This window comes from Camelina sativa, chromosome 5, assembly GCF_030686135.1.
Source record: "Camelina sativa cultivar CO46 ecotype springtype chromosome 5, ASM3068613v1".
Lineage (NCBI taxonomy): Eukaryota > Viridiplantae > Streptophyta > Magnoliopsida > Brassicales > Brassicaceae > Camelina > Camelina sativa.
The window spans coordinates 31,830,541-31,842,810 of record NC_141884.1 but is presented as its reverse complement, the minus strand read 5'-3'; the positions used below and the strand labels follow the sequence as shown (position 1 = coordinate 31,842,810).

The 12,270-nt window shown below is 33.0% G+C and overlaps 2 protein-coding genes across 2 annotated transcripts; both read right to left on the bottom strand.

The window, feature by feature from the left end:
- Window positions 1-2,276: 2,276 nt before the first annotated feature.
- Window positions 2,277-3,299, bottom strand: LOC147944569 (uncharacterized). The gene has a single exon (XM_087512647.1). The coding sequence runs from the start codon at window positions 3,297-3,299 to the stop codon at window positions 2,277-2,279; it is 1,023 nt and encodes a 340-aa protein (XP_087368773.1).
- Window positions 3,300-7,613: 4,314 nt separating this feature from the next.
- LOC104789595 (uncharacterized) lies at window positions 7,614-8,615 on the bottom strand. Its single transcript, XM_010515268.2, has one exon. The coding sequence runs from the start codon at window positions 8,613-8,615 to the stop codon at window positions 7,614-7,616; it is 1,002 nt and encodes a 333-aa protein (XP_010513570.2).
- Window positions 8,616-12,270: the final 3,655 nt, after the last annotated feature.

The window sequence follows — 12,270 nt, the reverse complement described above, 5'->3', positions numbered from 1 at the left end:
ACTCATTAAGTACCTGAATGTAATTGCATCCATGACCGGAGAATATGTTTCCTCATAATCAATTCCCGGCCTTTGAGAAAAACCTTGTGCAACGAGTCGGGCTTTATATCGTGTTATCTCATCTTTCTCTTTTCTTTTTCTCACGAAAACCCACTTGCACCCAACAGGTTTTATACCATTAGATGCAGTGACAATAGGTCCGAAGACATTTCTTTTATTAAGGGAGAACAATTCAGTTTGCATTGCACTTTTCCATTTCTCCCAGTCAGGCCTTTGTTGGCACTCTGACACAGACCTTGGATCAGGATCATCATTTTCATAATCAATCTCTTTAGATACAGAAAAAGAAAATATTCCATTATCATCATCGATTTCATCTCTAGCCCATAATTTTCCATCTTGGGCATAGTTAATAGAGATCTCATAATTTTCTGTATCGTCTTCCTGATGACTTTTTTCTTCACTTGGTTCCTCTTGAACCTTTTCATTTCCGTCTCCTATTTTCTTTTTCTTTCGGGGATTTTTATCTTTAGAACCTATTGGCCTCCCCCGTTTCAATTGAACTTTAGGCTCATTAACCTTTTTCCCATCGATTTCCTCTCTAGGAATTTCAACTCTTGATGGTGCATTTGCAGCGGGAATATGTGATTTTGTCACCCTTTTTGTATCTGTGAATGCATCTGGTAATTGATTTGCCAAATTTTGTAAATGTACAATTTTCTGAACTTCCAGCTCACGTTGATTCGTAGGGGGATCAAGATGTACCAAAGATGGTGCATTCCATGTAATCTCTTTTGGTACCTGTTTAATTCCTCCCCCTAACGCTGGAAATTCATCTTCATTAAAATGGCAATCAGCAAAACGTGCTGTAAACATATCACCAGTTTGTGGTTCAAGATAATTTATGATACTCGGTGATGCATAACCGACATATATTCCCAATCTCCTTTGTGGCAATATTTTTGTTCTTTGCGGTGGGGCTATAGGAACATAAACCGCACATCCAGAAACACGGAGATGAGAAATGTTTGGTTCTTGACCAGACGTTAATTGTAAAGGGGAATATGTATTGTATGCACTTGGTCGTATTTGGACTAACGCTGCAGCATGCAATATAGCATGACCCCATATAGAAATTGGGAGTTTTGTTCTTAATATCAACGGTCTAGCAATGAGTTGTAACCGTTTAATCAAAGATTCAGCCATGCCATTTTGTCTATGAACATGAGGGACCGGATGTTCAACATCAATTCCCATTGACATACAATATTCATTAAAGGCTTGTGAAGTGAATTCACCAGCGTTATCAAGCCTTACTTTCTTTATGGCATAATCAGGGAATTGTGCTTTTAACCTGATTATTTGGGAAATGAATTTTGCGAAAGCCGTATTTCGTGTTGTCAAAAGACACACATATGACCATCTACTAGATGCGTCAATCATTACCATAAAATAACGAAATGGCCCGCATGAAGGGTGGATAGGTCCACATATATCACCATGTGTTCTCTCTAAGAATATTGGCAATTCATTCCCGACTTTGGTTGGCGATGGCCTAATTATAAGTTTTTCTTGAGAACATGCATCACATGAAAACTCACCAGAACAATAAATTTTCTGGTTTTTTAACGAGTGGCCATTAGAATTTTGCACAATTTTTCGCATCATGATTGAACCAGGATGTCCAAGTCTCTCATGCCAAATCTTAAACGTATTAGTAAACTTTGAGTTTACTGTAACATACGATGCGAATACATTTATTTTTGTGCAATATAATCCAGAGGATAACATTGGTAACTCTTCCAATATATGTTTTTCCTCGGATTTGATGCAAAGATATTCAATGCCATTCTTATTCATAGTCTTTATATGATATCCATTTCTTTGGATATCTCTGAAACTTATCAAGTTTCGTTGAGACTTAGGGGAATATAATGCATCTTTTATTTCAAATTTTGTTCCCCTTGGCATTGAAAAATTGGCTTCGCCAAAGTCCATTATAATCTTTGCATTTCCAGATATAGTGCTCACGCTTTTAGCGGAGTCATTCATTTTGAGAGAGGAGAAATATTTTTTATCTCTAAATATTGAGTGCATAGTAGCACTATCTGCTAGACACATTTCTTCGTCCTCAATCTCAAAAGTTGACATTTTCTGGAGATAAAACGTTCATAAAAGATGCATTAATATATAACAAAGTCTTAGGAGATTTAAAATATATTACAAAAAGGACTTTAAACACCAAAAGTTTTACAAGCATATTTTACATAAAGATTTTAATCGCATGATTTTTCACTCTCTTGATTGACGAGGAAATCTGCGATATCCAGATGAGTTTCATCATTGAGACCATGGTAGGAAGGTCCAGCTTCATTTGAGATGAGATTGGTCTCAACGTCTCTTTCTTTTTTCTTTTGAGACGCTTGATATAGATCGGCCAAATGCTTTGGTATACGACAAGTTTGGTACCAATGACTTTTCATGCCGCATCTGTAACAAATACTCTCATCTTTTTTCCTTATAATGCGGCTGGCATCATTTACATGAAGATCGTTGTTGGCTTTGCCAGCGTTGAAGCTATTAGAATAGTGACCTCTTCCTCTACCTCGGCCATGACCTCCTCCACGCCTACGACCACGGCCACGGCCTCGTCCGCGTCCGCGTCCTCGTCCTTGCCAATTATAACTGGATGAAGCAACATTCACTTCTAGAAGTAGAGCTGATCCAGTTGGGCGAGTTTGATGATTCAGCATCACGAGTTGATTATTTTGTTCAGCAACAAGAAGAACGTGCATTAACTCAGAAAATCGAGTGTATCTTTTGGTCCAGTATTGTTCTTGCAGGATTACATTTCCAGGATGAAAAGTTGAGAGCGTTTTTTCGATCATATCATAATCGCTCACTTCTTCGCCACACAAAGCCATCCTGGAAGTGATTCCGAACATAGCGGAATTAAATTCACCAACACTTTTGTAATCCAAGAACCGGAGATTTAACCACTCATGTCTAGCCTTTGGTAAGATCACATATTTCTGGTGATCAAACCTATCTTTGAGTGATTGCCAAAGATCTACAGGATCTTCTTTCGTGATGTACTCGTTTTTCAGATTATCGTGGAGGTGGTGGCGTAAAAACACCATGGCCTTGGCCTTATCATCATCTGACGTCGTTTTTGACGGATCGATGGTGCTTAAAAGCCCATCCGATCTCAGATGCATTCGTGCATCCGATGCCCATGTCATATAATTTTTTCCAGATACATCAAGGGCAAGGATTTCGAGTCTGGCGAGATTTGACATAATTATCTACATGAATAACAAGTCCATTATTAATTTATTCATGAGATTTTGAGGAGGCAGAGCCTTCCATAATATAATATAAATCTTAACAAATGATCGAGAAGGCAGAGCCTATCTTTCTGATCAAGAATGTAGATTTATATGATCAAGGAGGCAGAGCCTACCATTATGATCAAGGAGAAGACATAGTCTTTTTACTCCGTAAATATCTCATATATATATTCTTGAATTTAAAGGAATTTAAAGAAATTTTAAATAAACAAATTCGACATAAATTAGATGTTACCTCAAAAGAGTGATCTTGTATAGAAACGGTTGGATCGGTTGGAGCATAGAGACGATCGTGCTGATAACGTGTTGTAGATAATAACGCAAATATAGAAGGTTATTATATATATATATATATATGTATATATATATATTTATGTTTATGCAATTGTATAATTGCACAAAGAAACTAGATAAGAAACGTGATGGTGAGGGAGAGGGTGAGGAACACTAACACATCTCTTTTCTTTTCTTATATTGTCTATATCTCACATTCATCACATATTTATAGTACAAAACAAGTGATGAGTCACTTAATCAAAAGAGAGAAACATGACAAGTGTTAAAACATGTGTCATGTTTAGTGATGAATAATCACTTCTTTATAACATTAAAATATATAGTTTGGTTAGACAATTTTATCATGATAAAGTTATGTGTACAACTTAACAAGCCTGCTTATTCTTTCCTTCTATGTGCCGGTCTCTCTAGTCCAAAACTGTAATCTTAATATATTTTTCGTTTAAAAAAGTCTCATAACCATTTTTGTATGGTGTAGTCACTTTTATTTTAAATCTCTAAAGTTTTGAATTCTTAAAATAAACGACTAATTAACAATTTTGCTAATTTCAAATCTTTAAAGTGCCTTTCGTATTCGCGGATCTATTAACATTAATAAGTAAATTGATTACATGAAAATTCATTATAAATACTAAGGCTATGAATGGCAACAGTTTTTTTATTGGTTTTTAGTTTTTAGATTTTGGTTTTTGAAATTTTGGTTTTTGGTTTTGCTGAATATTTAAAAATTAATAAATCAAAAAGTCAAAATAAAAACATTACACTGAAAATAAAAGTTTTTCACAAAAACTTCAATATTGTGGTTTTTAGTTTCTCTTAAAATATATAGTTTGGTTAGACAATTTTATCATGATAAAGTTATGTGTACAACTTAACAAGCCTGCTTATTCTTTCCTTCTATGTGCCGGTCTCTCTAGTCCAAAACTGTAATCTTAATATATTTTTCGTTTAAAAAAGTCTCATAACCATTTTTGTATGGTGTAGTCACTTTTATTTTAAATCTCTAAAGTTTTGAATTCTTAAAATAAACGACTAATTAACAATTTTGCTAATTTCAAATCTTTAAAGTGCCTTTCGTATTCGCGGATCTATTAACATTAATAAGTAAATTGATTACATGAAAATTCATTATAAATACTAAGGCTATGAATGGCAACAGTTTTTTTATTGGTTTTTAGTTTTTAGATTTTGGTTTTTGAAATTTTGGTTTTTGGTTTTGCTGAATATTTAAAAATTAATAAATCAAAAAGTCAAAATAAAAACATTACACTGAAAATAAAAGTTTTTCACAAAAACTTCAATATTGTGGTTTTTAGTTTCTCTTTGAAATTTGAAAAACCCACTTAAAACTAGTTTTCTTAATTTTTAGAGAATCCAATTTTTTAAAATCTTGAATGGTAAAAAAATAGATTTAAAAAAAATCAAAAACCAAAATCTACTTTAAAATTAGTTACCATTCAAGGTCTAAGACCATATGTACCAGTCGATTCTCACAAAGTTGCTCATTCATTAAAAATAAATAAATAATAAAAGAAGAGAGAATATGAGAAAGATAAGGAGAAAGGTGAGAAACGATTCTCAATTGAAAATCTATAGAACCGTCTCTCGACAGATGTCAAATGACTAATAATTGAATTTTTTTCTGATTTAATGTTGTAACATCTGTGTTCCGGGAATAGAGTTTGGGATGTGTTGAGTAAACCAAAGGAGTAGATTTTAAATTATTTTAGTTTAATTAAATCATGGTTTAATCTAATTAAACCAAAAACTCATGATCTCCCTCATAAAGTCACGCCTCATCTCTATTTCTTTGCTATTGTTGACATTGTCATCAGAGAAAGGGAAAGAAAGAGAGAGAACTCTTGATTATTTGTTGTAAAGGAGAAAGAGAAGGAGATCAAACTTTTTCCTTACAGTAAAGAGAGAAATAGAACTCTCAGGATTTAGGAGAAGGTGGATCTGACTGCTCAAATCGTTTCGGAAGATACTGTTTTTGGTAGGATTGTAGCTAAGAGATTTTCGTAGACTCACCTATTTACAGAAGTGAATTTGAGTTAATATTCTAGAAGATATCGGCAATTTCATGGGGCGTTTCTTTTCAGTCGTGGATTGAGACCAGTGGGTGTTTTGGGCTCCATTGCAGGTTCATCTGAGATTTGATCGTGCCGAAATTTTGTGGAAAACTTATGGACGTCTAGACCTTTCTTTTCACCAGAGGGAATGGAAAGTTAACGGTTCGTTTTGATTTCGTGGTTTCACTTGTGAGATTGTTCTTTTCTGTTTTTACTTGCAGTTTGTTTTCAATGTTTGTTTGTTGTTCTGATTGGTTGCACGAGCGAGTTTGGTTATTCTTGGCAATTGGAGATCCTCTCTTTTGGTTGTAGTTATTTTTGTGAATCACTTGTTAAGGTGAGTGCGTGACCATGGGCTTATCTGAGCAATTGAATTGTATGATTTGTTTTGTTTGATGATGTGTAGGTGTGATGCATGTATTATTTGATGTTATGATGACTGGTCTGTTATATTGTATTTGTAGTTGTACTCTTGATTTGCTTGTGTGTATAGCTCGTAGATGGGAGGATCGTCTCACTGAGTATTTCTAGTAATACTCATGCATCTTATTGTGTTTATGGTATATGTAAATGCAAGGAGTTATTGTGGGATCATTGCAATGAAGAGGAGAATATTCTAGAGACTTAGTTGTTATGCTTTAGTTTCTTCTAGTTTATTAGAATTGGAATCTTGATGTTTGAATCATGGTTTAAGTTGCTAGCTGTTATAGTTAATTATTGGTTTATTATAATTGGTATTTTTCTGGTTCTTATTTTGTGATTTGAGTTTCTGGAGATTTAAATAAATATTTAGATTATTTATTTATTATTTTTAAAAAATGGATCGAGTCGTTTCAAATCTTTAAATAAATAATTATATTATATTAAAATTATAAAATTATATTGAAAAACACATCTCTCATTTTTAACCATGGACATGCTCTAATAATAAGTATTTTAATTAATTTTTATATTTATCATTAATAATATATTTTAAATTTAAAAAAATAAATAACTTTGTTTGTGTGTGGCCCTCTCTCTGTAAGTGGTTTTTTTAAATCTTAGTCCAATATCCTTTTAGATCTGCTATGATGAACATCAAGTTTCCGGCCATTTGTGAGAAAAGAGAGAACTCACTACAGAAATAAGGAAATTTTGTTGCTTTTCTTTGAATTTTAAAATATATTATTGATGATAAATAAAAAAAATTAACTAAATTATTTTAATTTAAACCTATGCCATTTTTTATTACAAAGTAAATTATTTGTTGACGAATCATTTTTTCCGTTAATTTTTATAGATGTGTGAATATAAGAGCCACTTTGAACGTTTACAATAACAAAACTTTTTACTTTGATGATTAATTGTATGAATTCAAAATTTAGAGGTTTAAATCAATTACATTCTTTGTAAATGCTTACTAACACAAAGGCTACTCTCTAAAATTTTACTCAAAAATGTTAATATAAATTTCCTCTGTTTCATAGAAATATTTTATACAGTAACTTTTTTTTTTTATGTTTTTTATATAATTAATTTAATTTTAATCATATGTAAAGTTATGACAAAAATTTTTGGATAGAAAATGATGCATGTATTGCTAAAACTAAAAGTTATTATTTTGTGAATGTGAAAACTTATAGAAAAAAGACAATCAAGGAACAGAGGTTTTTTTTTTTAGTGTATACATGCAAGATGATCTGGTTAAGTTACTGGAAAGAACAAAAATTTTCGTTTTGGTGTAACATTATATATCGTAAGAATTTGCTCATCATCAGCAAAAGAAAATCATTACAAACCAAATATGCCAAAAAAAAAGTTAGTCCTCAAAAAACTATTTCACAAAACATAGCACACTACTCATATCAAAAACCTACAAATCAAAATTGTGTTTCCGAGAAGAAAAGTATAAAATTCAATGACGCTGATTAAGCCAATCTTCGTGATCATCGTTATCAATCTCTTCAACTAATTTCAAGTATCTTCTCACAACCATCTTAATCCCTTGCAACACATCCTTCGTTGTCTCCTCAGTGATCATCGCATCAATCCTCCTAATAAAACCCAAAACAAATTTAAACTCTCTAGTACAATACCACCATAACTGTTGCAGCACAGCGATTTCAACATCCCTAAGAGCCTTCCCAAGAAACCCTAATTCCATTCCTCTGTTCACAGACTTTAACATCTCATTAACAAGATTCTCCACCAAAGCAACACTTGTCGTCTCCAACAAGTGAACCGCCGCACAAAACCCACCCACGAACGCTAAACCCCACTGGCTCGAACTCGAACCCGAACCCTCGTGGAAATTTCCTAACCGTTTCAAGATCGCTGGTAAAAGATAATCCATGAGTGGAATCACAAAATCGTCTTCATCCAAAGGCATGGACAAGCTCGTGAACACGAAACCCGCTTTCGCAAACTCTGTCTCAGCTCTAGACGAGATAAACTCACGCAATTCATGCCACGTTTCTTCGTGAATGGTGAACACCTCGAAAGCGATACGGTTAACGAGCATGGAAAGAATCTTGAAACTTGTTTCCGAGATGACTTGTTCTTCAAGGCAAGATATGAGTTCAGGCGAGAGTACGTGAACCACTGCTGAATTCAAAGACGCTTCTTCTACGATGAAAATAGCGTGAAGACACCTTACCGCATTCTCTCTGATACCGTCATGGACACGTGGCTCTTTCGAGGTGTAGATTCGCATGAGCTTGAGAGAGAGACATGCCGGGTAAGAGTGGACGCAAAAACGGAAGAACTTGGTTCTGATCAGTTGATTCCCCGATGGCTTTGTGAGGGTGGCGAGGAATCTCACCGTCGGTTCGATGTGGGGATTCGCAAGAAGCTTATAGGCAGCTTCGTTCAAGTGTTGGGCGGAAGGTTCCTTCGTCGGCGTCTTCTGCTTCTCCATGGAAACAACTCGATAGAGAAGAATTGAAGATAGAAACGTATATATATATTTACGCATCATTAAATTAGATTTGCTTCTTTATTTTGTAGATAGGATAATGATGAGCAGAATAAAATTGTTATAATTTCTTTACTTCGGTAGATTTTTTTAACTCTTTACAGTAAAACCTCTATAAATTAATAAGGTCGGGACCATGAAATTTTATTAATTTATAGAGGTTTTAATTTATCGATAAATTAAGAGAAATGCCCCAAAATACCATCAAACATAGTTTAGTTCCTAATCTACCACACATTCGTTAATTTTCCATTAATACCATTATTTATTCATTAAAAAGACTATATTGTCCCTATGTTATACATCGTCATTCTCAGCCTCTCTATGGTATGCGTCTGTGGTCTTCGGCGAGATCTGACGAATCTTTTATGATCTAGCTACGACGTCGTTATCTATGGTCTCCAGCGAGATCCGACGAAGCTTTTGTGTTCTCATCGTTCTGGACCTCTCTACGTTCTTCTTCGTCGTTCTCTATTATCTCTGGCGAGATTCACGAAGCTTTTGCGATCTAGCTACAAGGTCATCCGTCTTCGTCTCTTTTCGATGTCGTCAATTTTAGTTTTCTCTTTTATCTCTTCTTTGTTACTCTCGTATCTTAGTTATCTTGAGGTTTACTATTTGGAAAAATGAATTGATTATGCTCAATCGATTGTGTTTAATTAGCCGTTGTGCTTTATGGTCTCTAACAATTATAGCTTTGTCTAGCTTTGACGTTGCCAATATCAGATTCTTCTCAGTCATAAAGAGATGTTGCTTTGGATTTGTAAGGTGATTTCAATTTTGATTAATGTTTATCAATCCTAGATATTTGGTTTAGGTTACATTTGTGTATCTCAAGTTGTGATTGTTTGAATTCTTGTGTAAATGGTTGAGTTGTACTCAGTTTGTGGAGAGTGGAAACACAATGACGAATAAGGCTGGGATTTTGCAATTGTTCGAGAAGAAGAAGATCACTTAGTGAAGGTCATCCTAAATTTGTGAAGGTCATCCTGAATTTATGAAAGTCATCATAAATGTTAAGATATCTTTTATAAACATTATGAAATCTTCTTTGAATTAAAATAAATGTGTTTATCTCCTTATTTTCTGTTTTTGCCTCAATTTATTACAGATTGATCCATTAGTTAAGGTGAATGGTTTGATTTTGTGTCTTGGTTGATGGCTTTTAGCATTTGTTTTTGTTTTAAGAAGACCATCCTGAAATTCAAAGAAGCCTTCCTAAATCTCAAGAAATCCCTCCTGAATGTTTAGTTCATACTTATTTCTATTATGAGTTATTAAACCAACCTTTTATTGAAGCCTTTGTTTCATAACCTTCTTAAATGTTTAATTCAAAACAATTATGGGACTGTGGTGAAAACATAGCTACCTACCACAAATCTTAATACAATAATTAACAAACATATCAACATCATGTGATATCTTGTTGTTTTTGTAGCGGACTTATACAATTTGTGTTTCTGAAGTACAATTTGGCTCCTCTTCAATTTTGAAATGAGCTTAGGCAGTGGGGGCATTTGTAAGAAAAAAAATCTCCCATGTCCTACAATAAAAATTGAAGTCAGTAATCTATTCAGAAAAGTCTTCCTGAATTTCAATAATACTTCCTGAATTCTCTCAATAAATGCTTCCTGAATTATAAACAACGCTTCCTAAATTTTCAAAAGTGATTCGTAAACACATCAATAGACAAGAAACAAACAATAAGCAAAACACAAGCAACAAGCAATAAGCAAAACACAAGCAACAAGCAATAAAAATGATAATGTGGTGTAAGATCATAAGTGGCTAAAAACACATCAGTACACAAGCAACAAGGGTTGATAACATGGTATGATATTAACAATTACGGTAGCACAACTCTTTGAAAACCAAGATCCTACAAAAAAAAATCATTAGTGGGACCTAACAAAAGAATCCAAAATCGACCAAATTCTATTATAACTATAGCATCACCATTAGATCCAACAAAACTAGCAAAGCTACCATCACCATTGTATCCAACAAAACTAGCATCACCATTGTTATACGGAGAAGAAAATTCACAAATAGTATTATAGTTTAGGAAAACCAAATCATTACACAAAGAATACTATCCACAATACAAAATCTATTAAAATTTACTGAAATTTTAGTATAATCCATAAGAATCTACTATAAAATTTGCACCCAATTGATTGAGGGTTTTGAAAAATTAGAAAATTCAAAATTAAAACTTGCAATTTCTACAATGTAACGAGAATAGCAAGTGAAAGTAGATACAAACCTTACTTAGGAAGACACAGTGATAAAGCGTCGTGTGAGGGATTTAGAAAAAAGAAGAACCATAAAAACAGATCGGAGATGGTGATAGACCGATGACGTTAGATCAAAGACAAGAGATTGGCGAGGGGAAAAGAATCTGAGCAAACTCTGTATCAGATCTCTTCAGGAAAGGGAAGGCGAGGAGATGACGTGAAACAACGAGTGTTTGAGGTAACGTCAAATTCGATCCTTACAAGAAAAGGAAGTACACGGCGAGGAAACGACATATTGGTGATTAGAACAAGGTGAGAAGAACACGACGACGACGAGGAGATCGAAGTTCGTGCGCCGAGTCGAGGAGATTGAAGTTTCTGATATGAGAAACAAAAGTGATTTGAATAAGGTTATTTTAGTCAATTGTGTTAGTAGTAAATGTTACAAATGGAAATTTAAGAACCATGTGGTATTTTTGGCCTAAAAACATAAAACTATGGTATTTGTGACAATTCCCCATAAATTAATAATTATTAATTTATCGATAAATTAATAAAATATTTATTTATGAAGAGATTTTTAATTTTCATAATTTTGAAAATTTTATATTACAATAAGATACTTTTGTTATCATTTATATTTTTAAAGAATTTCTTAATTTATAATCTTCGCTATTATAATTGCTAAGTTTAGAGTTTAGGTAAAAATGATAAATGTTAGAAGTTTAGAGTTTAGAAGAAATTGCTACTAGTATCATTCATGGTAATGATGAAGTCAAAGAAGATCTTGAGGTAATTTTAACCAATTACATGTAAAAAAGCAATTATCGCATTTAAGACTCTCCATAATTTTTGGATGCGATTTGAAAAGACGACAATGAAAAAGATTAGAGATGAGCTACAATAAAAATGCAAATTGAAGAATATACAAACAACAATAGAGTCATATTTCACAAAATTTTCTTAGATATATATATATATATATTATTTGATTATTAATTTATGATATTGATGGGACCATATTTATACATAGGATTTCCAAAAAAATTATTATCTTATTAATTTATCGAAATGAGTCATTTTTTACACTGGCCCAATTCGGAACCGGAAGAATTTATTAATTTATATCGAGTATTAATTTAAAGAGTATTAATATATAGAGGTTCTACTGTAGTTTCTATCCTTTTAGAAGTTGCAACAAATAAAGATAACAATAATAGAAATGTTAAAAAATACTATTGTTAGCTTCAGAAAAGATAAAATTATCTATTTGATATTATTTAGTCCAATAGTACGTACTATAGATAACGTTCCTTTAGTCTATAGTTTTTTTTATATATATATACATAATCAAGGATAGT